The sequence below is a fragment of the Lingula anatina genome, chromosome 1 (genome assembly GCF_051362555.1).
Source record: "Lingula anatina isolate TDL-2025a chromosome 1, LinAna3.0, whole genome shotgun sequence".
NCBI lineage: Eukaryota > Metazoa > Brachiopoda > Lingulata > Lingulida > Lingulidae > Lingula > Lingula anatina.
The window spans coordinates 55,200,656-55,227,675 of NC_141767.1; the positions used below are offsets into that span (position 1 = coordinate 55,200,656).

At 34.8% G+C, this 27,020-nt stretch overlaps 3 protein-coding genes and 2 long non-coding RNA genes across 6 annotated transcripts; 2 read left to right on the plus strand and 3 right to left on the minus strand.

Annotated features, from left to right (window-relative positions):
- Nucleotides 1-1,495: 1,495 nt before the first annotated feature.
- Nucleotides 1,496-16,951, minus strand: LOC106155080 (chromatin modification-related protein MEAF6). The gene is made up of 7 exons (XM_086999018.1): nt 16,762-16,951; nt 9,940-10,055; nt 6,575-6,662; nt 6,050-6,083; nt 5,155-5,353; nt 4,906-4,940; nt 1,496-2,090 (listed from the first exon to the last, which is right to left on the minus strand). The coding sequence occupies exons 1-7, from the start codon at nt 16,861-16,863 to the stop codon at nt 2,083-2,085; spliced, it is 582 nt and encodes a 193-aa protein (XP_086855144.1). The 5' UTR covers nt 16,864-16,951; the 3' UTR covers nt 1,496-2,082.
- LOC147764801 (uncharacterized) lies at nt 11,379-13,814 on the plus strand. Its single transcript, XR_015331702.1, has 3 exons — nt 11,379-11,523; nt 12,431-12,560; nt 13,265-13,814. It is a non-coding gene; the product is annotated as an uncharacterized LOC147764801 (long non-coding RNA).
- LOC147764802 (uncharacterized) lies at nt 14,392-16,204 on the minus strand. Its single transcript, XR_015331703.1, has 3 exons — nt 15,882-16,204; nt 15,389-15,444; nt 14,392-14,898 (listed from the first exon to the last, which is right to left on the minus strand). It is a non-coding gene; the product is annotated as an uncharacterized LOC147764802 (long non-coding RNA).
- An 832-nt stretch (nt 16,952-17,783) lies between the features above and the next one.
- LOC106155092 (F-box/LRR-repeat protein 12) lies at nt 17,784-22,230 on the minus strand. The gene is made up of 3 exons (XM_013529748.2): nt 22,098-22,230; nt 18,576-18,736; nt 17,784-18,402 (listed from the first exon to the last, which is right to left on the minus strand). Exons 1-3 carry the CDS (start codon nt 22,217-22,219, stop codon nt 17,900-17,902), a joined length of 786 nt encoding a protein of 261 aa, XP_013385202.2. The 5' UTR covers nt 22,220-22,230; the 3' UTR covers nt 17,784-17,899.
- A 44-nt stretch (nt 22,231-22,274) lies between these two features.
- LOC106155091 (high-affinity lysophosphatidic acid receptor) lies at nt 22,275-26,468 on the plus strand. Of its 2 annotated transcripts, none has more exons than XM_013529745.3 (3): nt 22,275-22,435; nt 23,040-23,078; nt 23,248-26,468. In XM_013529745.3, the coding sequence occupies exon 3, from the start codon at nt 23,700-23,702 to the stop codon at nt 24,858-24,860; it is 1,161 nt and encodes a 386-aa protein (XP_013385199.2). In that variant the 5' UTR covers nt 22,275-22,435; nt 23,040-23,078; nt 23,248-23,699; the 3' UTR covers nt 24,861-26,468. The 2 variants fall into 2 exon arrangements, with proteins under 2 accessions (XP_013385199.2, XP_013385200.2); XM_013529746.3 differs by having other exon boundaries at nt 23,365-26,468.
- The last annotated feature ends 552 nt before the right edge of the window (nt 26,469-27,020 follow it).

The following is a 27,020-nucleotide window of genomic DNA, read 5'->3' on the forward strand; positions in this document are numbered from 1 at the left end:
TTTATTTATGTATTTATATATTTATTAGGTGTTCAAACAAGACATACATGTACGTTCGCGTCTACCCGTCTATCACACTCTAAAGTTCGGGAACGCGTCGTAAACATAAAACAGAACACATTTTAAGTGTGCAAATGTTACATTTTGAGAACGCGTTTCGCAAGCCAGTGTTCTGGCGCCAGAACACTGAGCGTTGTGAAATATAGAACACATTTTTATGTTCTTTTTTTTGTTTGTTTTGTTTAGAACACATTTACATGTAAATTCAGAACACTTTTTACGTGTTCGAATGTTACATTTTGAGAACGCTTTAAACAGTGTTCTGACGCTAGAACAGTAAGCGTTGTGAAATATAGAACACATTTTTGTGTGAAAACGATCTAGTAGAATAATATATTGCTGAAAGGATTAATATGTGTACTGTCGTTTTAAAGAAGTGCATTTTATGTACTGAGTAGTATATCAACCATTTTGAGCAAAAGCATACCTGTAATGGATCTATCGGTATTTGGATCTCAAAATACGTGGATCTATAGGTATGTGGATTTAAAGGACGTGGGTTTATGAGGACGTCGTATCGATAGGAACGCAAATATATAGGACAGCAATAAAAAATCGGATCTATCGGTATTTAAATCTAAAAAGACGTTTTTTCAGTTTTTCCTTTATGTATCTATCGGTAACGGGAGTATAGGGACGTGTCACATTTTGGGACTAAATTTTATCCGTACGTACCCTCATTTTCCGCAGATCACAGAATAGTAGTAATCGAATCATTGCATATATATATATATATATATATATATATATATATATATTGCTAGTCCAATACGCAAATAGTGTTTTCTGTCAATATTCAAGGCTATTGTAACTCGATCTTTACTATCATCCAGATACCGAAAATGATTTTTTCCAGCATCTAATTATTCTTATTATTACAATTATGGGCAGAGTTGACTAAGAGTGTATAGGCTACAATTCCCTGTCGTTATTTTGGTTTAAATGATTTTGTTATGGCATTACGAGCCCCAAATTACAGATTTTCATTAAAAAAGGAATTATTTTGCTTTATACTGCAGAGTATAGCCATCTATAGAGGTCATGTGGTCTGATGACAAACAGACTTCAGAATAATAATTGTAACTGCCCCTTTTTGTGGTAAAATAGAATATTTTATGTTTGTACAAGTTGTTTACAATGTATTTATCATGAATCCTAGATCTTGTAAGAAGAGTTGTTATCCCTTTAATTTAGACACTGAACACCGGAGATTTATCTTTTACCCAGAAAAAATGTATGTAAGACAGTAAATAAGGAGTTTTGGGCAAAGGGTGACAATATCCTCAAGTGATAAATCTAGTAGAAAATTTCCAATCACTAGATTTAGCTGGCTTTATTTTGGGACTTCTTTTCAAACTTTCAATAATCCTACATCTTGAAAACAGATTTATGTGCATCATTTTCAAAACTCTCATTTAAATCACAGAAACAACCATTCTCTTTTTAAAAATCGAAAATTTATTTCATTCCTGTACAAAATTTATTTATGAAATAAAACAGTTATACCAATACTAGGTGAATGCATGCTAAATTTACAACTGAAGTGATAAATATGCTGACATCAGCAATGAACCCTCATTTCCTCAAATGGACGCCTCCAAAAATGATGCACGCTCCTATTCAATTAAATTTGTGTGAAATGCTGAACTTCTTAAAAAAAATTCAGTCACTTTTTGTCAAAAATGTCATTCTCCTTTTAAATGCACAACAAAAATTAAACGCCTTAATAAGACCAGACTTGACAGCTCAACATATTTTTTAACAATGCTTGCTTTGTCATGTTGTATAAATGTGTATATATGAGTTCAAGCCTGGTTTTCCATTTTTTTTAAAGAAAATTGATCAGCATTGACAATATTCCTTTATGATATATTCTGACATGGCTCTTTGGAATTAGTAAGATGAATTGTTTTTCTCCTGAATTACAGTATTATGGACAGGCGCATTCTTGCTTTACAATCCCGTGTAAGATTTTCCACAATACTGGATGATGATTTAAGTTTTCCTCATTGGTATAATATCCTATATTCCTGAAATAAATGAAATAAAACAAAACTGTAATAACAATCTTAAAACAGATTTCTTAAAGTATTACTGCCACTGGTATCCTTATTTATGAGATTAAAATTACATTTTTCATTAAATCAACTAGAGGATCAGAGAGGCGATACCGCCTCCGAATATTGTACCACCAGCTGGAGCAAGCGCATTCGTATAGACCCCCACATATACAAAATAAGGAACACAGCCACCAGTCTTGTGCTTGCCAAGCTGTAAAAATGCAATCAACAAGAATTTTCAAAATATGCAAAAAATATATATATAACTAAAAATGGTACAATCAAAGTTAAGTTCATTGTAAGGTAGGTCAAAGGTCAATTCCAAGGTCACAGTAAATTGCCAGTATATGACTTCCTATTCAACTTCAATAGTAACTATGGACCTATCTCTGCCAGGTTTGGAGTTAAATGAAAAAGAAATTAGCAGAGTTCAGTTCATGATAATAAGTAGGTCAAAGGTCAATTTCAAGGTCACACTTAGATTGCTAGTATATGACTTCCTATTCACGTTCAATAGTAACTATGGACCTATCTCTGCCAGTTTTGGAGATAAAAGGGAAGCAAAATTTGCAAAGTTCAGTTCATGGTGAAAAGTAGGTCAAAGGTCAATTTTAAGGTCACATTTAGATTGCCAGTATATGACTTCCTATTCAAGTTCAATAGAAACTATGGACCTATCTCTGCCAGTTTTGGAGATAAAAGGGAAGCAAAATTTGCAAAGTTCAGTTCATGGTGAAAAGTAGGTCAAAGGTCAATTTTAAGGTCACATTTAGATTGCCAGTATATGACTTCCTATTCAACTTCAATAGTAACTATGGACCTATCTCTGCCAGTTTTGGAGATATAAGGGACTAAATGTTATAATTTTGGAGTTACCATAATGTGCCATAAATTTCCTACAGAAAAAATTAATTAAAATAAAGAAAAGGTCTTTTTGGTCAAAATTCTTGAAATGGGAGGTGCTCTGAAGTTCCAGATGTTCAAATTTGATGAAATAATGTCATTTTTGACCACAAGTTGTCTGCTTTGCCAAGCCTTATGTTTTATTTTTCCGGAGTTCAAAATTTATTATCCATTACCGTACTGCACATTTTGCTTTCACCACCAATATGTACTTTTTGATACAGCGTAACTCGGAAACGGTATGGAATACAAAAAAACAGAGACCACCTGCAGTGTTGGGCTTTACATGCTCTACAAAATGCAAAAAAGAATGGGTGTCTAGCATTAACGGTTCCCAAATTAGAGACAGTTTTAAGTTTCGATATCTTATGGCCGCTACTCCCGTGAAAATGCACCGATTAACCCCAAATTCACGGAGATGAAAGATGACCCGAAGGGTAACTCTTTCCATTAATATTATTAGTTAAGTTTGTGTGGTATCTGAATAAGGCCGCAAATAATTTTTTTTTCGGCAAAAATTTTGTTTTTTTGAAAATTTTGGCCTGTTTGACCTTGAAATAAAGGTCAAAGGTCAAATCCAAGGGCATATATGAAATCTACACATATGACTTTTGGAAAGCTGTCTGTAGAAATTTTTCCCATAATTCCTTCCGTAGGGGAGATAATTAGCATTTAATTTTGCCGTTTTTGGACAAGGGTGCATTGCAATGAGTGCCACACCTAGACCCCAATACCGACAAAGCCCAAATTTTACGTGGAACGAGTTGAGATTATAGGTGACCTAAATCTAAGAGATGGGTATGGAGGCCCTTACCGTCTAGGAGGAGAAGCGGTAACGGTGACTTGGCGGCGGAGCCGCAGGAGCCGGCGGAGCCGGCGGAACATACGGGTCGGGACTAAAACCATGTGTACCGCCAGCGCCTACGCTGGTGGTACAATAATAAAATGGTATTAGTAAATTTCATCTGAAAACAAGGCAGCAAAGCTGTCAAATGTGCAGACATAAAAAAATCCACAAAATAGATAATTTTGTCAATTTTCACATATTGCTTATTAGTAAAATCAACACAGAAACTTTAAACATGCACAAAAGGTAACATGGATATTAAAGGGATAATAACTCTTCGTTTTGGCCAAAAAATGAATTTTCCTGGAGTAAACAACAATTTTCCCATACTTACCAATGGTTAATGAATCCATTTTTACATTCAAAGTTAGTCCCTGGTTTTTTTCTAAAAAGTTTGGTTTTTTGTTAAAATCTCTTAAGAGATTTTAGCAGAGTATAGCCATCAATGGAGGTCACGTGGTCTAAAGACAAGCTCAGATATCAGAATAATAGCTATAACTGCCGTTTTTGTGGTAAAACAGAATATATTATATTTCTATGAGTTATTCACAATGTTTTTATTGTGAAATATAGATCTCATACGAAGAGTTATTATCCCTTTAAGAATATGTAACTAGCAGGAGGCTTCAGGCCCATGAGAGTTCAAATTCACATAATGAAAATGACAGATTGAGAAAAATGAACCATGTCTGTACATAAAAAGCTTAACCCAGAGTAATTTGTGAAGGAATTTAGTGCTAAAGAATGTTATAGCCTATTTAACCCTAATCACATGTGAATGTAACTATACTTTTCTATATAACACAAACAATAAACAATATCTAAGGATTCAAGAACTGTTTTCTATCTTGCTGTGGGTATTATTAAGATTAAATTTAAGACATTTGTTTCTGGCTACCCCTTGGAGATTTAATTTTGAATATCTAAGTTTTTTTTCAAATATGCAAAAAGACAGCGACCAATGTTACCATTCTTGATCAGACATGAAAAGTAAAGATACACACTCGCTGATCAATTTAGCAAACATTCACTTACTTCCATCCTTTCCTTTTCTTAGTTTTACTTCTAACCTGTAACATAGAATATCTTTATTCAATGTCATTTTCAAAGGAAGGTTTGATCAAAAGAAGGATCAATATGAAATGTTCACAATATTTTCTAATACCAAATATGCTTTGCTGTTAAATTCTATCACATCACTAAGACAATGATTATCCTGGATTAGGTTATTCATTATTATAATATTCAACGAAAAAGACGGCAATTTGGGAAAAGTTTACTTGCCTGTGTTTTGATTTATTTTTTCCTTTTTTACTGTGTTTAGCTGATTTCTGGACCCTCCCAGAATGATTCTGAATTGGTATACTGCCCCCAGCTTCACTACCACTGCTGTTTCCACTTCCATTTTGTGAACTTTGTGCATTGTGTGCTTGGGAAAGTTGACTACTTGGTGATTGAGATTCTGATGGACTGTTTGGCTCTCCTGGTGATGATATGATGTAAATAATAAAATAAATCATGAACAGCATTGTCCATCCTTATTTTATCTTTAGATTAAAACTAGACAGCAAAGCTGACAAATATACAGACATTAAAAAAAAAGTGCTGCTGTATTTTAGTCCTATGTTTCTTTCCTGTAAGTTTGAGAAGAGTAAGTGGCATAGTTTTCCTTTAATGGTCACTACTGCTGCAGTGCCCAAAATAGGGTTTTCTTCAATTTTGATGCAATATTACACAATTTTTAACAGCATAATCACCGCCAATCTTTAATTATGCACTGCAGCTAACATGGATATTTAGAAAATGTGATTACCAAAGGTCTTCAGGCCCACAGAACTTCAAAGTCACACCATGAATACACCAAAATGTAACCAAGAGTTCCATTTTTAAATTTTTGAAAGTTATGGGGCAAACTTCTCCAAAATTGTAAAAATAAATAAATAAATAAATAAATAAATAAATAAATAAATAAATAAATAATAATAACAGAATAATTACCCTAAACATAAACCCATCATGCCGATTTTCAAAAGCAATCTTGAACAAACATAGCCACTCAGTGAATTTAAAGTAAAATATATATATACGGTTGGGCAGTTATGGGGCGAAGGTCATGTGTCGGGCGGCAACAGCGAGGAAACGAACAGACAGCTTTGTATATTTATGAAACAGTACTTACTTTTGTCTATTTGATCAGCTAATCCACTTACAGCCTAAAAGTATTAAAAGTATGTTTTTTAAAATTTGCATTGCAATATCAGTATTTCTTTTCTGCAAACAATATGTTCTACTGTTACTGGACAACAATGAAGGTAACCAGTGTTTTACAGATGTTCAGGAATCTTATACATATTAGAGAGAAGTCCTATTACCTGCCATCCTTTCCTTAAAAAACTAATGGAAAAAGAATAAACTACTGTATATAAACTGAAAATAGGTTGAAGTTTGTTAGAAGGGTTACAAGCTTAATCCAGTTAAACATCCTTAAGGTAAATATTTTTAAAATACACCATAGAACTGAAAACTCTATTCCACAAGTCAATCTACATTTGATGAAAAGTGACTTATTATAGTTGCTCTGGTTGATCAAACAACTGTTAATGCCAAACCCTGGCCATCACAAATATAATTTAAACAGACAATAATTTCAATTTTCAAAGTGACATAAAACCATGTTTTTTAGTGGCACACTTTCAATACTTACTGCAGCAGAGGTAACAGAAGACTTGGAGAACAACCTGTCTTGTTCCTTAAATTTCCTATTCCTTTTATCTGCCTTACTGTTGGTGTTCCTATAATGTAAAGATATTCATGAACTGAGACATTCACACACACACACACACAAACAAAAAAAAATCAGATCTTGTTTTCAAACAAATTAATGTTTAAAGATGTCTAGACCACCCCTGCTTGCATGTACATAGACTTGTTTGTCTGTCTATCTTTATTTAAGTGCATATGCTGTAAACAATGATTATTGGCTATAGAAGGAATACATCTTTCATTTTGCCAAATTTAATGTGTTTGACTGGTAACCAAATAATCAGTCTCTATCACTCAAACTAATGTTTTAACATTATAGCAGTGCAATTCTGATGGTCAAATTGCAAATGGTATTCAATATCTGCCGTAACTTAACAAGAAAATGATTGCAGGTTTATTTTTGATCATTTAAGACATACTAATTTATAGGTTGGTTTTGCTTTGAATCCAAGATTTCTCCCTTTTTATGCGATGTTATTAGGTAAGTTATTTCTTTCTTATACTGAGGGGCCATGCTGATCAAAACATTGTCTTCTATTGCGATTTTTTACCTGTGAAAGAATCTGAAAATATTTAATACTGAAAAATGTATACGCTTTGTCATTTAACTACAAACACACGAGTGATAGATAATCTAAACGAAACCGAAAAGGCAACTTTCATATTCGTTAAACCCCCTTTACACCGGATGGCCTCCTTTCTGCGACCGTGAACCTGGTATCGCTGTGGTCGTAAAAAAAGAAGGCACATGCACCGCTTTGGTTGCAAATGAATGCTCAATGATAGGCCAGTTGTCGGCATGCAAAGGTATTATTGTTTTTGACTCTCAAACAGGACCGTACAACAGGGGTCAAAACAGAATTTGGGCAGGACTGGCCAATACGGACCAGTGGACCTTAGAGGTACTGGTCCGTACCAAGAAGTACTGGTCCGTAAAATTTTACATTAAAAATTAGTAGTTTCAAGCTACTAGATATAACGAAAACGCATACATGTTTAACATCCACTTTTATGACTATATGATTATCTAAACACATTCATATTCCAGTCAGTTCCTTTAACTGTTTGTACACATCCTCCTCTGCTAGCTCATCATCATCATAATATATAAAAAATAAAATGGATATATAAAAAATTATTATGAAATAAATATAACTTCTACATATATCCATATTTTAATCTTAAAAATTTAATTTAATTTTAATTGCTGGGGTTGAACGCGAAACGAAAAAAAACTTCTCTCAAACTTTACTAGCCCGAACCAAAAAACACTAGCCCAATTTACATAATTCATTTAAGTTTAAGCAGATGCTGTGAAGAGTTGTGGTATCATACTGTACTTTCTTATAAACCTTATTATAGAAGTAGAGCAAGTGAATAACAAAGTCAATCAGGTTAATTTCTAGTTGATGGTGTGGTAAAATTAATTAAGAATATATTTAATTGTTTTAATATTGAAAAAATTCTTTTTTTAAATCTGTAATACTGAATATAGTTACCCTTTTCATATTTTTATTATATCTTTTTTCCCATTTTTATATGCAATCAAAATCTTTTTTTTTAATTCCTATTCTTTTTATTGACAATGGCTCTTTTCTGACAATTTATTTCCAATTACATAGGTATATAATGCCACTTCTAATTTAAAATACATAGGTGCTGTAAGGGGAATTAAAAAAACGTCTTACAATTTTTTTGGTAACAATTCTTTTGGTTATATATTTGTAAAAACAACTTTTCAAGGACTTTACCAGGACAAAGTGTGGAGGGGTAGCCATGGCATAAACCGAACTATGCCACATTGTCAAGAATAGTTCATAGGGTATTTATGTAACTGCCATGTATTTACTCATGGACATTAAAATTATAAATAAAAAATATAAACAAAAAAGGAAATAGAATACTCCACCCCTCAGTCTGCTAAGTGGTCCTAGCCTAAATGTTCTATGAGATAACGCATACATTACACTTGCTTCGAAGACAGTGTTGTTTTGACAAAACCTGTTGCTAGTACCAAAGAATTCCGGTCTGATCCAGTTTCTTGATTGACAGCAATTTGTAGTCATGACAACAAACTGGTCAAATAAAAAGATGCCGACATGCTGATCAGACAGACTGCTGCTATAAATAACTACAGTGAAGCTATTTATAGCAACTAATCAATATTCAGTAGTTAGAGCTAGGTGTGAGTTTTTTCAACTAAGAGGCATATCATACTATCTAGAAACGTCAAATTAGAGGCAGGGACAAAGAAGACTGGCGACTCATATTTTTGAAATCTTACTGAGTGTTAAAATAGGTTCAAAATTACAGCTAGTGCTTTATAAAATTTCTACTTTTTTACTAGCCCAGTGCCACTTTAGGTGGGCAATTGCCTCAGGCTAGTGCTTAACGTCACAGACTGTGGGTTTGGCAACGATGTTCGGCACTTTTCAGCGGTCGCCAAAACGGACCAGTACCCGTGACAGGTAGTCGCCCGGGTCGTTTCTAAGTCGCATTGGCGAGTGGGCGACCGTCTGTTTCGACCCCTGGTACAACGGGACGCAGAAAGGACGCCGTCCAGTGTAAAGGGGGCTTTAGTGATCTGAATAGAAGGCATATTCATTCAAGGGACTGAAAGATTCCCAATGGGAGATCTTGAGCAATCTGGGCAAGCTTAGAAGGCAATTTTCATATTGTCAGCGGGAGATGGTTAGCGAGACGAGAAGGCAATTTTCGTAGTTGTTCAAGGGACTTAGTTTGCGGAAGATGGTCAGCGAGAGATCAAAAATGATCCAAACAAGGCGATAAGACATTATTCATATCATCAGTTGGAGATCATAACCAATCTGAGCAAGACAGAAAGGCAGTTTTCATATTTATTCAAGGGACTTCATAAGTAGAAGATAGTCAGCGGGAGATCGTGGATGATCCAAGTGTTATTGCAGCTCTTAATTGCTTCTCTTGTTCTGTTACACAAGACCCTACTGTTGACGATGCTACTCTGAGTCTCAGCAAAACTACTGATCGCTATCTCACACTAAGTACTCCAGTAATGAAACGATAGTGCGCCAGTGCAGCTCTTAACTGATTCTCCTGTTATCTTCATGGATGGTGATGATGATGTTGTTTGCGTTCAAAGCTGGCTCACGCTGCCCGTAGTTACGCCATGGAGTATTCAGGACAAAGACTGTGATCACAAGATACCACAAATAGATTTTCAGATTTTTAGAAAATAAATTTTTCATGTGAACACAGCCTAAGAAAAACATTTGCGCAAATTATTTTGACTGTACTTATTATACAAATAAAATCCAAACCACCTACTTTGTATTAGTAAGATATCTATCCCATCCTCGAATGATATTTCCATACAAAGCTGTATCTTCAAGGTAACTACCTTCAAATGCATAGATCTGTCTCTCCAAGTTGGCCAAGGTTTCCTTAAATAGAAGTAAGGTACAAATACAAATCAAATGTCATGTAAAAATGACAGCATTAATTAACACAATACAGGTAGCTGGCATATTTAACACAAAATGTGGATAGTCAGATTTAAGCAACACTATAAAACATTACCCTAGACCTCAGTACAATGTTTTCGTACATTCTTTCTATTGAGACACGGGTAAAATCCCTACGACAAACGTTGGCATTTTCCATTTTAGCGACCAGTGTGACAGTAATCATTAATGGTAGCCTGCTAGTTGCTGAAGTCTGTTACTTTTTCAGGTGGCATTCGCTCCATAAACTTTCTTGTACCCCAATACTCTGACTAACCCTAGCCTGTAGTAATCATATTGGACACCTGACTTCCATTTCTAGGACTGGGACTACCATTCCTGTCACACCGGCCCATCCTAGATCCTCTCTGTGTCCTTTCACAGGTAGTTGGAACCAGGGCAAATTTACAGACTTTCTCTATCTTATTTATTGTATTCTAGACAGATTCTTTGCTATATCTTGGGGATATGAGTCTGTAATCGCATCTGTTGATGTTCTTTTTAAATTTAATTGTGAAGCAAATCAGATGAAGATATAATTTTTTATTTGCGAGGTTGAAAAAAAAAAAGATTCGCACACACAGACTGCATAAAACTGGAACAACTTGGTCATGTTCGTGCATTTGTTTTAGTTTTTCTATTGTAATAAAGAAATGTTTTTATGCATTTGCACAAATACTACTATACGGATACTTGAGAATGAAGTTTACTTAAAATCATTTTAAGTGTATACAGAAAAAAATGAAATTCTATATCCATGCAGATTTAACTTTTATCTCAAATTTCTGGATTTTATTATCATCATTATTATTTTATTTATTTTTATTTATGTATCACTTTTAAGAGCTCCATTAGTTTTCATGTTTCTGAGTTATATTTTGTACATGTATATATTAAAAGGACACAAAAGAGGATTTTCGCGCCAAAATTGATTTATCCTGATTTATCCCGAGGTTAACACTACTTTTCCGCGATTTACCAACCTTTAATCTATCATTCCCGGCACTCGCCATCGCTCTGTAACATTTTTGGAAAATACAATAAAAAGAAAACCTCCGCTTAAGCGGAGGTTTACCAACGACCACCTCCATTTTCATAATTGAGCTCTCTAGACTTCCGGATCTCGCGAGATTCTCGTATTGCGACCTAGTTAAAACCAGTTCAAGCTGCCGGGAAAGGACAACGTGAAACAGGAGGCTCAGTTATGCTGGGAGTCCTTCGAAGAAGTGAAGACAGATAACAAAAAGGAAAAAGAAACAGCCTTTACAAAAAACATGCGTAAAACAGTGTATCAGCAAATGTACGACAGGCAAACAATAAACACCGGCGAGGAAGAAGGCAGATAAAAACCTGCTTGGGTGGCCATGCATACGAAGAATGGCCTGGCCGCGAAGTATTTACTGGATTTGTGAGTACCATTTACAATAATCTTTGAGATAAGACACCAGTGAAAATATTAATTAAGCACAGAGATTTATGTTTATTTACGTGTGTTCGTTGTATATCTTAACGATTGTCAGGCTCGTCTGTCAAAATATGCCATGAAATTGTAACTAATATGAGTGGTATCGATGACAGAAATTGCAAGTTGTGTTGCTCATATGTCGACTCTGACAGGGTTTGGGTTAGTTTATAGAGCAAAGAAAGTTAAAATAAAAACGGACATGGTGGGAGATACTAGTCTCATTACATATACATTACAATGACCAGGGCGAATTTTTGACTTACCGAGGGCACATCTCTTGTGCCTCTAACATCTAGGCATACCACAGTAATTAAGACATATGACAAAGATGCTATTTCTTTAGCCATCTAAATCCCAAAATGAATGTGCAGAAGCTGTTATTGTATCTAAGTTTAACCCAATGTTAAATGGCATGTCAACTATAAGTGAAAATAAATAGTAGTATTTTGATTTTATACTTTAAAGACAATTTGTCTCCTTTTTACATTAAAAATAAATAAATAAATCAGAAAGGGGATATTGCATGTTTATGTTTGGTACATCTCTCTAATGTATTAAATAGTCCAGAGTAATAATTTAGATCATACAATTTTAACTTCCAACCAGTATTTCGGAGATTAAACCAATATGAAGTGATCAAGAAACTTCAAAATTAAGTTGTAGTTAATACTAGTGCAGTTGAAGATGACAGTCTAGATAATTTAAGGTGATCATATTGAGAAAAATGGCATTTATACTTATTTCAGTTGAGTTTTATACTTATTTCAGTCATGTTTTTACATAATTTTTCTCAAACTCGATTATCTTATTTAATGTACTGTTGCTTTTTTTTTTTTTTTTTTGGTTGCAGTATCAAGGTAACTTTTTCCTATGGTATGCCTGAACTGGAAGAAGTGCAGATGGAAGAGGAGGAAGATGCTGAAGAAGAGGGAATTAAAGGATCCTGATGATCCAACATGGGACTAAAACATGTCTTTAGAGTAAGCAGAATTTTAATAAGCTGATATTCACTCCTCATATATTAAGCATATAGGTGCATGATTTCTCTTTTATCAATTTTTTTTCCAAATTGGCGACACATAATGTAAACATAACGCAAGACTCTATTTCCTCCGTCAACTGAAACGAGCTAAGCTTTACCAAAGTATTGTGCACTCAATTCTAGAATAAGCCTGCCCTGTGTGGCATCCAGGACTAACTATAGAGCAATGCAAACTCTAAGAGACTGACCAAACTCGTGCTTTGAAGATTATTTTCCCTGACCTATACTATGATGAAACCCTGAACCTGGCATATGTGTACTTTAGATAAACGAAGAGATCTGTGCAAAACTTTCTTTTACAAAATAACTGAATCCTCTGACAAACTGAATCACATCTTTATTGATCACTCCAATCGTCTTTTAAGATCAAACAATAGTAACAAAGTGCCACAATTTAAGACCGACAGATTCTGATGCTCTTTTATTCCGTATGCACTTTTAAATTTCCAATAGTATTATGTTGTCTTTTATCCTAAGTACAATAATTTTAAAGTTCAAGTAGCAGTCTTTTAACTCAGTTTTATTCAAGCAAATATTCACTTTATTTTCATTATAATTTTCTTAACACTATGTACAACTTCAACCCACTGGGTTGCAATCTTAATAAATTATTATTATTATTATTTTGATTTGCTTTTTTAGACCTAAAGGTTATGAGCAACTGCCAGTATGATGTCCTGAAGAAGAGTTTTTTACATGGAAGAGGAACTCCATGGCTCTCCACCAAAAAAAGATGAACTTTTCTTGAGGGTCCAAAGCGGGGACGAGTTGGATAGTGAGAGACTTTTCCTGACTTTCGAGTGCTGCTTACAGGATATATTCAGTGAACTCATCTTGCCAATGTGACAAAGCATAATCTGCTGACTTCAAACCATCTAGCACTTACATGTATGCTATAATGCAGACAGACAAGGTGGTCTTTCCTCCCAAACCTAAGTCATATGCCTGATATTGAGAATAAACCATTTTGGTCCAGCATTTACTTCTTAAATCTAAATGACATCAAATGTATTATGGAATATGGTACTGGTGGCATATTGTGATTTCAACTTGATTTTAAACCAGTGTGTTGTTAGATTTTGTAAGATCACCAGTTGCAGTTTTGTGACTTTGTTACAGCATAAAATTCTGTATTTGGCAAATGACTGCATGTCATTTCTTTTAAGACCTACAAAAATGGTTTGAGTGAACACTTGTGCCTGTATTCAATTCTCCACTCAGCCATTATTTAGAATTCATGCAGGGAAGCTATGCCTGTATTTTTTAAAGAAATATTTATACCTTTCTATTTATTCCCTGCACATCTTGGAAAAGTATGTGTGAATATCTTACTGATGAAACAATTTATGTTTGTGTAAGTTGGGTTGGTCCTTTCTTATGACACATCCCTTTGCATGGAGACAGCTCACATGAGTCAATACACTGACAGAGAGGGGGATAATTTGTTGATCTGCAATCCTCATGGGTCTGCATGTACATCAGACTCTTAACATGATAGCCTGGCTATTAATAAGTCTCTCTCAAAAATGTTATCATACTATAATGTGTACTGCACAATGTGAAAGTTTGTGAATGCTTGAATAGAAGGCTTATTTATGAAGATGGCATTAATGAGTATGAAAATAATTATGCATTCTAGCTTACAGAATCTGTGTATGTCTTATTCATTACATGTGACAGGTAGTAATAAAGATGATTTGGCCAAATTCCAAACTTATGTAGCAAACTTTGTTTATTCTTGTATTTTTGCCAAATATAAATAAAAGATGTTTCAATATTTAAACTTTTATTTCATTCATAATCTCTACCCAGTTAATGCTTCATTGATACTGCAGCTTATGCTTTGTACATAACAATATGTTAATTAATAATAACAGTTGGATAGTACATGTTAATTTACTAAAGGGCTAGTTCTTAGAAAAACATGTTCGACATTAAAATATATTCTAAAAAAGTTTTCAAGTATTGCATTAGAATTGAATCTTTGGATGTATTTGACAAAATTATAAAATTATTGAAGAGTTGACAATGCACAGAAAATAAAGGCATTGAGGCTCTCGCTGATCTCAGTATTGTCACTTTAAATACATGTACATGGGCATTATAATATAAAACTGTTCACTCGGTTTTGGTAAAAGGTGGTGGATCATGTGGTCATCGCTGCAAATTTTTTGTAGCAGTCGTTTACACAACTTGTCACACCGACATTGAAGTGATGCAGTATCGTAAGATTGGAGTGCTTCCTGGTATGAGTTTTCCAGACATAACTTGAGGCACTGTAATAGTAAAATTACATAAAATGGTTATAAAGAAAAAAATGTTTTGATATTATCATAACAGCACTATTCTTTAACAAAAATCAACAAATTAGAGGGCATGACCACTACATGATAACCAGCTTATTATAAAGAAGCAAGTCTGATTATGGCAAAAAAAAAAAAAATTAAATTTAAATATCTGCAGCTGCATTAAATCATAAAGGCCACAAGAAGAAATAACATAATCACACATGGTTTCAAAGAACTGATGTAAAAAAATCACACTAATATTCCCCACTTGGAATTAGAATTTTGACTAGCTAATTTACTACAGTAAAGTGCTAAACAATACCAAATGGCACTGTTCACCCTCTAAAATACCAAAGTTTTAAGCAGGCCCAGGACCCCTCGCCAACTAGGGGGGGTCGGCTATGCATCCGCGGACCCCCCCCCCCTTTCAAATAATCCTGGATCCGCCCATGTTATACTGCTAAAATTCTTAACATACCTGATCTCTTCACTCGTGCTTGAAGGGGTATATCACCCAATTCCTCCTCTGAAAGGCTAAAAAATCATTCCTTATAATCATATTCATTGACAATATTATTAAATGAACAAATAAGCTAACGTAGTTACGTGTCGTACAAAGAACACCCTCTAACCCCACTAGTACTCGAGTTACATTGTATATCTCATGGGATTCCCCTGCGAGAATATGGTGTGAGGTTAGTCTGTAAGTACTGGTAGATGACCACATTGAGCAGAAAAGGGTATTCCTCCTGCTTTACAGAACTATACACCTCAGGGGTAAAGTGCACTATCTCGCTTCATATAACTAGTAGTAAGTACCCAGTGCGAGTGATTTGGCTGCGAGTGCGTTACCCGAGGAAACGTTAATTATTAGCAGTTATCTACGCTTTTTAACTTCCTCTGCCAGACATTTTGATTTCCACTGCCATCTTCCCATTTTAAAGTACTTTTGGTAAATATAACTCGCTTACCTGCAAAGATTCGGTGAGCAATTCCTCTTCTCCTTCACGTCCACGCTCACCTTCGAAACGACATGCTGTTTGCATTGTTTACATCTCGTATCTGAGTCGAGAAGCCGCGTTATTTCAAACTGTGTCAAGATGGCTGACGCCCGGGGTTCGAAAGTGGACGGTGAATATGATTCTTTTTTTCGATATTGATTAAGGCCATTTACCTGCCATTTTATGCTTTACCCATAGCAATTGTTCTCAGATAAGTTAAAAAAGAAGCAATCCATGCACTAAAAAGGCGTTTTTAATCCTATTTTTTGTCCCTTTAAGTTAATAAAAGTTATTATAATTATCAATTTTAAGCATCCTATGTGTATAGGATTTATGTCTATGAGATGTATGTGCTGGAGGGTCCAAATATTCATGTATTAATTTAACTCCTATTCAATGATATTGATATCTATGCTGTATTAATTCATGAAAACAAAGGTCTTAAAAAGTGTGTGATGAAAGCCAGTTGCCGAACCAGCCACGGTGCAAGTTTTCATCTTGCATCTCATCTCCTCAACTTTCACACTCTTGTAAAGTCAACCGGTTTTCCCATCAACAGAGTTTTCGGTTTTACTGTGAGATAAAAAGTGCGAACGTCTACATTTCAGATGAATAATATCTACGAGTATTTTGGGCTTAAAACTTGATAGGCTGACTGCCTATGAAAAAGTTTACCACTTTCAAATCTAGCGCCACTCAACGTCATTCACTATCATCTTTTGGCGCCGGAAGTGGACTATTATTATGCTAGGGATTAGTTGCCATACTGATGCACCCCTGTATACTTAGGATACGTCCAGTTTACTGTTAGAATTAGTTTATACAGCAAATTATGTATAATCTTACTTACAGCTATTTCAGCTCTTCTTTTCACCAACTCCGTTAGTTCTGCTCTTGAATCGACAGTCTGGGGTGTTCTCTGTCCCGCCATTTTGAATTTTGTGTTGCGCATGCGAAACCGGAAATATAGTAAATATTGCTGCAGAATGTAAACAGCCAGTTGGGTAGCGACTAATGTGCAGTAACTATAACTATTCTATGGGGCGGAGATCCTATCAAAATTGTCAGATGGAATACAATATTTCGTTCATATGTTTGTTAATCGAAAACTTTAATGCATTCAGTGTCTTCGCCCGGCAGGTTGTTGAGTTATCATTTTCAGTCTTCCCAGTTTGTTGCTCTTCTCTGAAAATCCATTCGTTAGCACTCGATTCTGATATGTACTGTCTATGATCCGGATCAATAATCAATCAATAATCAATAAATAATCAAAAATAAAAAACAATCATTATAGAATGAAAATTTAGGGTTGAAACGGCACTGGGTGGAGACTTTGCTGTCTTGGCGGAGGTCTACGCTCTCAGAGTGCTTTTCTAGTTCTTTTTATATTTTCAAAGTTAGACTAGAGTCAAATGTTTCATTTTTTTCTGGAATGCCAATTATGCAACTCTACTGAAAAAAAAACTGCAGGAGCGGATACAGGATTATTTTTTTAAGGGAGGGGGGGGGGGGGCGCGGGGGTTACTAAATTGCAAATGGCTCCGGCTTCATAGTGACGCGTGCTCCACCCATTGGACGTGGAGTTGGGCCTGGCAGCTCATTGAGAATACATTCCGGCTCTAACAAAACTTTGTATACATTAATTGGTGTGACTTAATTTTTTCAACAAACCGAGAGGGGTGTGTGTGTCAAGACTCCCCCTAAAGCCACTGCATTGAAACTGATTTTCATACGAGGAGTCTGCATTTCTATGTAAGGAAAATCACTTTAAAGTGTATAAAGACCAACAACTTCTCAAGAATATATAGTACCAAATGTGCCAATAAAATCATAGAAGTAGAAAAAGTAAATGTACTATATGTACTACAAATATTCATGTATGAAAATGACATTTTATCAATATTTATTCATACAATAATTATCCGTCTTCCACAATGTTACTTTTCAGAAATTCAATGTTCATAATATTTACAAGTTCACTTACAATTTCAATGTTGTTTACAAAAAAGTAAGAAATTTTCACTTTCCGAGTTGCCTTTAAAGAGTTTTAATTTTTTCAAATTACAACTAACATGGTGTAAGCCTTCATCAGAATAGATGCAACCTGTTATAATTAATTCTTCCAAATTGGGAAGACTCTTGGCAACAATATTTATACCATCATCATTTATTCTATAACATCCATGCAGATCTAATGATTTTAAAGTTTTTGCTTTGCAGATTTCTTTTAAATGAGTGTTGTTGACTTTACATCCTTGCAAAATCAGATGAGTCAATTTTGGCAGTTGTGACACTATCTCTGGATACCATTCTGCTGGGAAAATACATTTGCTTAGATTTAATAGTGTTAAACTTGAAGGCAATGGACTTCTTTTTAAGTTGACATCTTCTAAGTTGGACAAAATGATATGAAGTTCTCTCACATTTGGACATCTTTCTCGCATGTCTTTTAAAGCTGCTTCTGAAAAAGATGGTTTCTTCTTCTTTGGCCCTAAATATTTATAAAAAAGAATAAAAGTATTTTGTTTCCATAGTTATAAATATTCAAAAAAGTAAAATAAACAATGCGCACAACAAGAGGAATCTACTACTAGTATGAACTGCAATGATGATGTCAATTTTTTTAGAAATAGAAGTGTCCAGCATTTTTAATTGGCTTTTTACCTGAATCCAAAAACCCTCTCATTTTAACAGTTAGAACAGCTTCTGAAAAGTGTGCTCTCATCAATTTCCACATATTTGGTAAATTGATCTTGTAATCAGAAAGATCAACATGTTTCCATAAGGTTTTGTCATTCGCAATCCTTCTCCATTGGGAACAGACTCTGTAAGTGTAAAAAATATATATTTAAAAAACATGAGTCAGAAAAAGACTTTCAACTTCAGTTATGGTTGCATTTCATTTTACCTGTATTAGTCAGAACATTTTATTTTAAAAGCACATGCACTCCATGGGGTTGAAAATCCCCCATAAGCCTATTTTTCCATCTACAGCTTCTTATAAAAACCTTAAATTCACCTTAAAAATTCACCTTAAATAATTTTTGCTGGAGTGTACCTGATGTTTATATTTCCATCGGAGCTTAAGAAGATGGTTGATGGTTGTAATGACTGGCCAGTCATTTTAAACTAATACCCCGTTCACACTACAGTCATTTATTCGAATAAATTGTGAATTAGGTCCTGATTCAAATAATTGTAGTAATCTGAATGCGTGAGGATTTTTGTTCACTGGTTTCTCAAAATCCTGGTAGCGGGCTAAATTTTATTCAGCGATTTGAATAATTTACCAGGACTGACAGCTGCGGATGTGTGCAGTAAAAAGCTGGTAGCTATGAACACTTGTTTATCACTTTAAGGATTGCACCAAACATATTTGGAGGTCACTGCTCACTATAACATGGGGATTGAAACATAAACTTATTTTGTCATCTGATACGTTTCACGAATACTGTAATGTCTTTGAGTTGCACTTGCCGTCACAAATAAAGACAAAAGCTGAGTACGATTAGAGTTGTAAATGGCACCATATTTTTGTTTGGTAATTTGAGTTTTCCTGTGCGAGTTTTCAAAACAGAAAGTTAAACCTAAAATTTTTTAACTTGAGACTCAGTTTTGCTTTGGGTGTGTAAACAAACAAGGGAATTGGATTTTTCACCAAAAGTTTGAATTTAAAAAATCAAGATTTTTCAGATGGCAGTGTGAATGGGGTATAAATCAACCCTTATTAATTCAATTAAAGGTCAAATCCAAGTGCAGAGAGGGATAGATAACGATGTAAATTGTAAGTGCATGCGATAAAATTGCTTATTTCCCCAGGAAAATCCATTTTGGCCAGCAAGTCCCATGGAGGTGTCCTTTAAGTCAAGTTAAAGGGATAATAACTCTTCATATGAGATCTATATTTCACAATAAAAACATTGTGAAGAACTAGCTCACAGAAATATAATACATTCTTTTTTACCACAAAAACGGCAGTTATAGCTCTTATTCTGATATCCGAGCTTGTCTTTAGACCACGTGACCTCCATTGAAGGCTATACTCTGTTAAAATCTCTTAAAGAGATTTTAACAAAAAACCAAACTTTTTAGAAAAAAACCAGGGACTAACTTTGAATGTAAAAATGGATTCATTAACCATTAGTAAGTATGATTGCGCTTGATAGGCATGAACAGGTAAAAAGAGCCAACTAGATCACAAAGGTGTCAAGAAATAAGATGCACCCTATGCGTAACGGACAACAGCAACTGATTCAATAAGATCTACTGTATGGCAGAATTAATCCTTTTTTCATAAACCTAGCATAATTGTACAAATAAAAAAGTGTGAGTTAACAGACGAAATTTTACATAGCATTGTATTCAGTAATTTAAAGATGCGTAACGAAGGAAATTCCCTTGCGTCAGTTTTCGGCCATACGTGGTCACTGGTAAGAGGTAAGGGTACCGTGAGCATGTAAGAAAAACTGAGACAAGAAATTGTGTTTCAAGCTGTGAAGGAAAAAAAAATATATATATATATATATATATATATATATATATATATATATATATATATATATATATATCAGGGTTCTCCCCATGCCTTTATAGCGTATCGGCACCGATACGCATCTCTTTTTGCCGATACGCATCACTTTTTGCCGATACGCTTCTTTTTTGCCGACACGATTCTTTGAACTCCGATACCCTTTAAGAGTGTGTGAGTGACCAATGCCTTTAATGCCTTTATTCCTGACAGTAGCGACGTAAACGACTTGTGTGCGTACTTGGATCTCTTGTGTGCACGTTAAGTTGTTTATTTTTATTCTGCCTGGCGCAGTAATACAAGTATTAACTTCTCATGTTGAGGGCGCGGGACCTGCGTCCTGACAAGTTTTGAATATCAACATCCGCTTTAGGTTCGTCATCAATGTGATTCTGTGAGATTTGTTTGCTTTATCTGTATTTTTGGAGAAATATAATAAATAGTCTATCCTTCATGTTATTTTGACTGAAGAATAGTAGCAGTCGTGATCATTTATAAATAAATGTATCCATGCGGCAAGAGAAAATATCAGAAAAGATGCAACGCTATTTTTACATAAGCGCCTGTCCGGGACAGGTAAAAATTCAGCTCGGACAGGTGCAGTGTTGGCTGTCCGACAGACAGGTCATGATTTATGAGAAATTTGGAGCAAAAATCTTTTAAAAAATCATTTTTGATGCATACCAACGTCTTTTTGTCTCCTCCTAGACGGTACTGAAAAGAGTGACCTACTTCTGGCACAAAACACGTGCAGGCGCAAAACGAAGTCTGAGCAAACTTACAGCTAAATTATGAAAGTGAAGGGGTCCGCCATATAGATAAACGTCCCAATAAAATATTCGTCCCGATAGATACGTCTCTATACATACACGTCTCAATAGATTTACGTCTCGTTAAATTTACGTTCCGATAGATCCACCAACAGATTCCTATAAACCCACGTATCTTTAGATCCAGGTACCGCTAGATCCATATCTATCTGACATCGTAATCGGCTAAAAGGCCGATATCAACTTGTGATAGGCCTACAGGTATGAGGCTTTCGAGTGATAGTCTGGGTGCGAATACTGATCCACTTAGTGATCTGACTTCATGTATGTTCGTGTCTACACGTCTATCACACTCTAAAGTTCGGGAACGCGTCGTAAACATGAAACAGAACACATTTTAAGTGTGCAAATGTTAGCTCTGATATGTTGTAATGATTTAATGCCAGCTTCAGATTGCATGAAATTGCACCCTTTTTGCATGAAATAATGAAAGTTTTTCCTCCGGAGGGCACATGCCCGGACCCCCCCCCCCCCCCCCCCCCCCCTTTGTGCCTTGCTTTGCATTAATCGGTACTCTCGCGTAAAAAAAATAAGGGCTATTTTCAAATCCTGGGGAGAACCCTGTATATATATATATATATATATATATATATATATATATATATATATATATATATATATACAGGGTTCTCCCCAGGATTTATATATACCCGGTCCTCCGAAAACCGCGAAAACCAGAAGTTGGTCGGCGAAAACCTCACTATAACCTACGATGTTCTCGACAAATTGCTGTAATATTTGGTACTTTAGCACTGTTACACGTCCTGAATAAACAGTATGAAACGTTCAAATATGCTTCGATGCAATACATTCAATTGCAAAAATTACCTTGCTATGCGACAAAGATCCTTGGTACTCAAATAATGAAAAATTTCAACTACAATATTCTCTGGTAAAGATTCGATACTTGGTGATCGGGTTAGCGCCATTTTGTTTATCATGTGATTCATGTCATGTGGGTTTGTTTATATTTGTGAAGGGACATAAAGAGACTAATTTGAAACCAAGTAAATGAATATATGATTATACAACAGAGCAGCTTTAACATTATTTACTGTTACAAATTAATACGATGGATTATTTTGGTATTACCACATGTTGCAATTTACAGCGGCTACTATTTCTATTCTGACTTTACATGAAGTCAAAACGACTGACAGATCGATGTAAGTATGGGTACCCAGTCTAAGTCACCTAAGGCTGTTGAAACCAAGCCTGCCAAGCTAATAATGTTGCATTTAATTGCAAGCCCATTAAGCTAATAAAGATAATTGTTGGATTTTTTTCTTTCCTATAGTAAAAAAAATTACTCAGCTCAGGCAGAAACTCAGACTAAAAGTTATTATCTATGCAGGACATTCCATTAGAAAAAATTTCCACTTTAATAAGGTCTCAGAGAGGTCAAAGCCTAAGCTCTGTTTAAGCTTTGTGCACTTATAACTGTCTGCTTATTTCTACATGCAGGTTATCAGAGCTTATACAACATATATAATATATAATGATGAATTAAAGGGATAATAACTTGTGATAGATGAAGGTAGCTAAGCAACAGGGAAGTGCATTACAGAGTTATTCTGTTAACAGTAATTTCATAAAGACGAGTCAGATAGTGGTAATGTATAGTTGGCCTTTTTACCAGGAGAGGTTATTTTGTGAATTCCATGCATGTTTCAGGTTTGTTCATTCATCATGTGAATGAAATTGTTTTATTGCATATACACATATTTAACACTGCCTTGCAACTTATTAGTTGAACCATTTTATTTTTAGGAGATATTGAGGAAAGTAAGCCATATTAAATCTAGTGAGGTGGGTAATTTTAGCCTTATATGTGATGAAATGCAACTAAGACCTGTTTTTGTATTCATTATTTTTGTGATTAATTGCTGTTTCTTTTTTAATAAAAATCTTAGCCTTACAGTTATCTTCACTTAAAATAAAACGCTGCTAAATGTCAATTTGTCAAATTTCGTTACAGAATGAGCAAAGTGTGCTGTGCACAAGTCACTTGTTACACATATTGGAAGAAGCAAACAGAAATCCACTAGTATTGTAAAAACTGATGAATTCCAATATTTTCATGGTGCTTATTCAGGTTCTGAGAGACTGACATTCTTTTCAAGTGATTGGAATCACATCACAATGAAACACATGGGTAGGTTGATGGGATTGGTACCGGTACAGAGGAAGATAAAAAGACATCAATGTGGATGTGGCCAATTTTTTGGAGGCATGTGGCTAATATTATGTATTTGACCAATGTAAACTGCACTGACCAATGCTGTATGCACTGTATGCTAATCCAGATACTAATGATTGCACACTGATGGTTTCTTACATGTATATGTAACTCATGTTATCTCTTATAAGATATATTTTTCAGTACTTCACTTGTGTCTACACGTACAGTAAGTTCATTACTAAACATCCATGAGTGAAAATACTACCTTCGGTTTTGATTTTGTTAGCATTAATGGCACCTCTCTTCGACTCAACACCTCATGTAGAAACAATTTGGATGATGGGTGTGACACCTGCACACTCATGTTTTCAGCAGAGTGGCAAGTTGTTTTGACAATTCTCATTGCACTCACCATGTGTGTTAGCATAGCAGGGAACAGTATTGTTTGTGTTATTGTATGCCGTAAGCCATCCATGCGATCAGCTATTAATTTGCTTCTTGCCAATTTGGCTTTCAGTAACATTTTATTGTCAGTATTTTGCATGCCTTTTTCTATTTTGCAACTTTTTACATATCATGTGCCTGAAAAATATTATATTTATCTTACTATAGGGTTTCTTCAAACATTATGGGTCTCTGAAAGCATGAGTGTACTTTTTGCAATAAGTATTGATAGATATATGATTATTGTGAGACGTAAGGATCACCTGAATCCATACAGAGCTAAAGTCATAATAACATTTACTTGGTGCTACTCTCTTATCATAAGCTTCCCACCTTTGGTTGGTTTTGGAAGGTATATTTTTCACGAGACTGACTATTGTACTTCTGTAGAAATATATGATGCTAAAGATATTTTTTATACATTTTTGTTAAATTTACTTGTATTTATTGTACCAACATTCATAATGGCATATGCCTACTTCAGGATTGTAAGAGCAGTACGACAAAATCTGGCTAGGATTCAAAGTCAGCCCAACCATTCCTGTGATAGCATGGCATCAAGAGGTTCCCCACATGTGACACAGTTTGGTTCAACCACCATTAATAAGATTTCTGTTGATGTTAGCTTCAAAACAAGAGCTTTTAAGACGATTCTTGTATTGTATGTTGTTTTTGTGATTTGTTGGATTCCTTACTCTATATCAAACATTATATGGCATTTTATTCCAAAGGAACTTCATGCTGGGAGCATAATTCTATGGATTGCCTACTTCAACTGTGCTCTGAACCCGGTGATATATTGTCTGCGTATCAAAAAATTCAGAGAAGCATGCCAGGACTTATTGCCAAATATGAACTGTCCTGATCTGCCCAAGTTGTCACGTAGGGCTCAGAGACGGATCAATCCTTCAGCCCTTTACAGGTACTCCCCAGACATACAAAGTGGAAGTTACCCTGACATTTGATGACATTTTCTAACTATTTTAGATAACTAAAGCTCTCAAGACCAATGGAATTTTACAGACATCTTGAGATATAACAATTGATATTTACAGGGGGGTCTAAAAAGATGTTTCCATTTTTGATAAAGTAGAATTTTCTACTGAAAACGGGATCTTAAAGGGATAATAACTCTTTGTATGAGATCTATATTTCACAATAAAAACATTGTGAATAACTCATAGAAATATAATATATTCTGTTTTACCACAAAAACAGCAGTTATAGCTATTATTCTGATATCTGAGCTTGTCTTTAGACCACGTGACCTCCATTAATGGCTATACTCTCTTAAAATCTCTTAAGAGATTTTAACAAAAAAACAAACTTTTTAGAAAAAAACCAGGGACTAACTTTGAATGTAAAAATGGATTCATTACCCATTGGTTAGTATGGGAAAATTGTTGTTTACTCCAGGAAAATTCATTTTTTGGCTGAAATGAAGAGTTCTTATCCCTTTAAGGAGAAAGGCCTCTTGTCATATGGACCAGCCTTGGCCTGCACATTCTCCACATCTATTCCATTTGGATTGGATTAATTTTGCAGGGATACCTAAAAAACAGTGTCAAAGCCAACAATACCCAAACTATTGATGATTTCAAGAATGAAATGCGAACAGAGATCGGGGAATACCCAATGACATATTGAATATTGTCATTACAAACTGAGTGTGTGAGTAGCCAAAGAGATTCAGCGCCAAGAACCTTGGCTCGAGCACATTATAAACTATAGAGCGGTGCTCACAAAATTATGGTATACAAGGAAAAAACGTACAACAAAAAACTTACATATCTGTAAGACAGATCTATGAAAAACAATTGTAAATTTTTCTTTTCATAAGAAAATGCTATTACTTTATTAAAAATGGAAACATCTTTTTGGACCATATATATAACATTTTTTCTGTACTGTTATAACATTGTTTTACCAATTCCCTTTTCTTGTGATATCAGTTTGATTTTGTTTACATTTCTTAAAATGATTGAATAATTTACACTTTTAATTTGTGTATATGAAGTTAGCAATGGCTGTTTATTTATACAGCAAAGGTACCAATACAATTGGTAATTAACATTTAAAACTGGTTTATTGTGGTAAAATCATGTTGATGATATTCATATTTTTATGTTAAGTGTACTATAACTGTTGTAGGATTTGTTAAATTATATTTAAGATATCTACTTATCATCCTTGTATTAAAAACATGCTTTAAGTTTATTAAGACAAAAAATAATAATTGTTAGCTTAACCATTGCTTTTACTTCACTTCCATATACAACCTACCTATAATTTTTACACGTTTCTTTCAATCATGCAGAGAGAAGTGCATAAATGAAATTCATATTATGAATTCAGGAAAGACAGATTTTCCCATATAGTTTAGGTCCATGATTAGAGGCCAGACACCACAATCCCATTTATCATTGAATGGCCTTTTCAGTGCACCTAATGATGTCCTCATTACAAATATACTTTTAAGCCTTACTGTTACTGTATGTAAATGTAGGCGAAATACCTATATCTCTGTCCATACTGAATAAAGCAACTATTTCTTAGGCGAGAAGCCTAACATACTCGAGAAGTTATCTTTATCTTGTCCTTAGTCTGCAAGGGGCGCTGTCAAAGCACAAGTGTCCGCAGGGGCCAAGCTCTGAATTGTGTTATTTTGATAACCCCCTTAGCATTTGATTAAACATTTACCTTTTCATTTTTTAAGACTTTGAAACCAGCCTCATGCTTCACAGATATGCAGTAAACAAACGTGTTCTACAATTCTTTCTGACAAAAATTCCAGCTTTCTTCATATATGGTTCAAGTTAGTCTGATAACATTTATCTGATAAGACCGTCAACTGCAATTTCAATACCATATATATTCACCTTTAACAACACGAGATGGGTTCGCAGGCTCTTGTAGTCTAGGAGAAGCGGTAACAGTAACATGGCAGTGGATATGGTGGAGCCGGCAGATGAAACGGGTTGGGACTATGGGACCATTCCCACATATATTTGGATTGATCTATCTCCCTGGGGAGTCTCACTAAATTGCCGTCAACTTAATCAGTTTAAATGTCTGTCACGCCTAGTAAAGTTGTAAGTGGGCAATTATCTTTACCCTAGTTGGTT

Excerpts from the sequence above, each read along its gene's own strand:
- LOC106155092 (XM_013529748.2), bottom strand. The coding sequence starts at position 22,219 with ATGAATCACATGATAAACAAAATGGCGCTAACCCGATCACCAAGTATC. Across the intron at positions 18,737-22,097 it reads GATCTTTGTCGCATAGCAAG|AGTCTGTTCCCAATGGAGAA; the intron begins GTAATTTTTGCA and ends TTACACTTACAG. Across the intron at positions 18,403-18,575 it reads GAGAGGGTTTTTGGATTCAG|GGCCAAAGAAGAAGAAACCA; the intron begins GTAAAAAGCCAA and ends ATAAATATTTAG.
- LOC106155091 (XM_013529745.3), top strand. The coding sequence starts at position 23,700 with ATGAGTGAAAATACTACCTTCGGTTTTGATTTTGTTAGCATTAATGGC.
- LOC106155080 (XM_086999018.1), bottom strand. The coding sequence starts at position 16,863 with ATGCGCAACACAAAATTCAAAATGGCGGGACAGAGAACACCCCAGACT. Across the intron at positions 6,663-9,939 it reads AGATATCTTACTAATACAAA|GAACACCAACAGTAAGGCAG; the intron begins GTAGGTGGTTTG and ends TTTACATTATAG. Across the intron at positions 6,084-6,574 it reads CTTCTGTTACCTCTGCTGCA|GCTGTAAGTGGATTAGCTGA; the intron begins GTAAGTATTGAA and ends TAATACTTTTAG.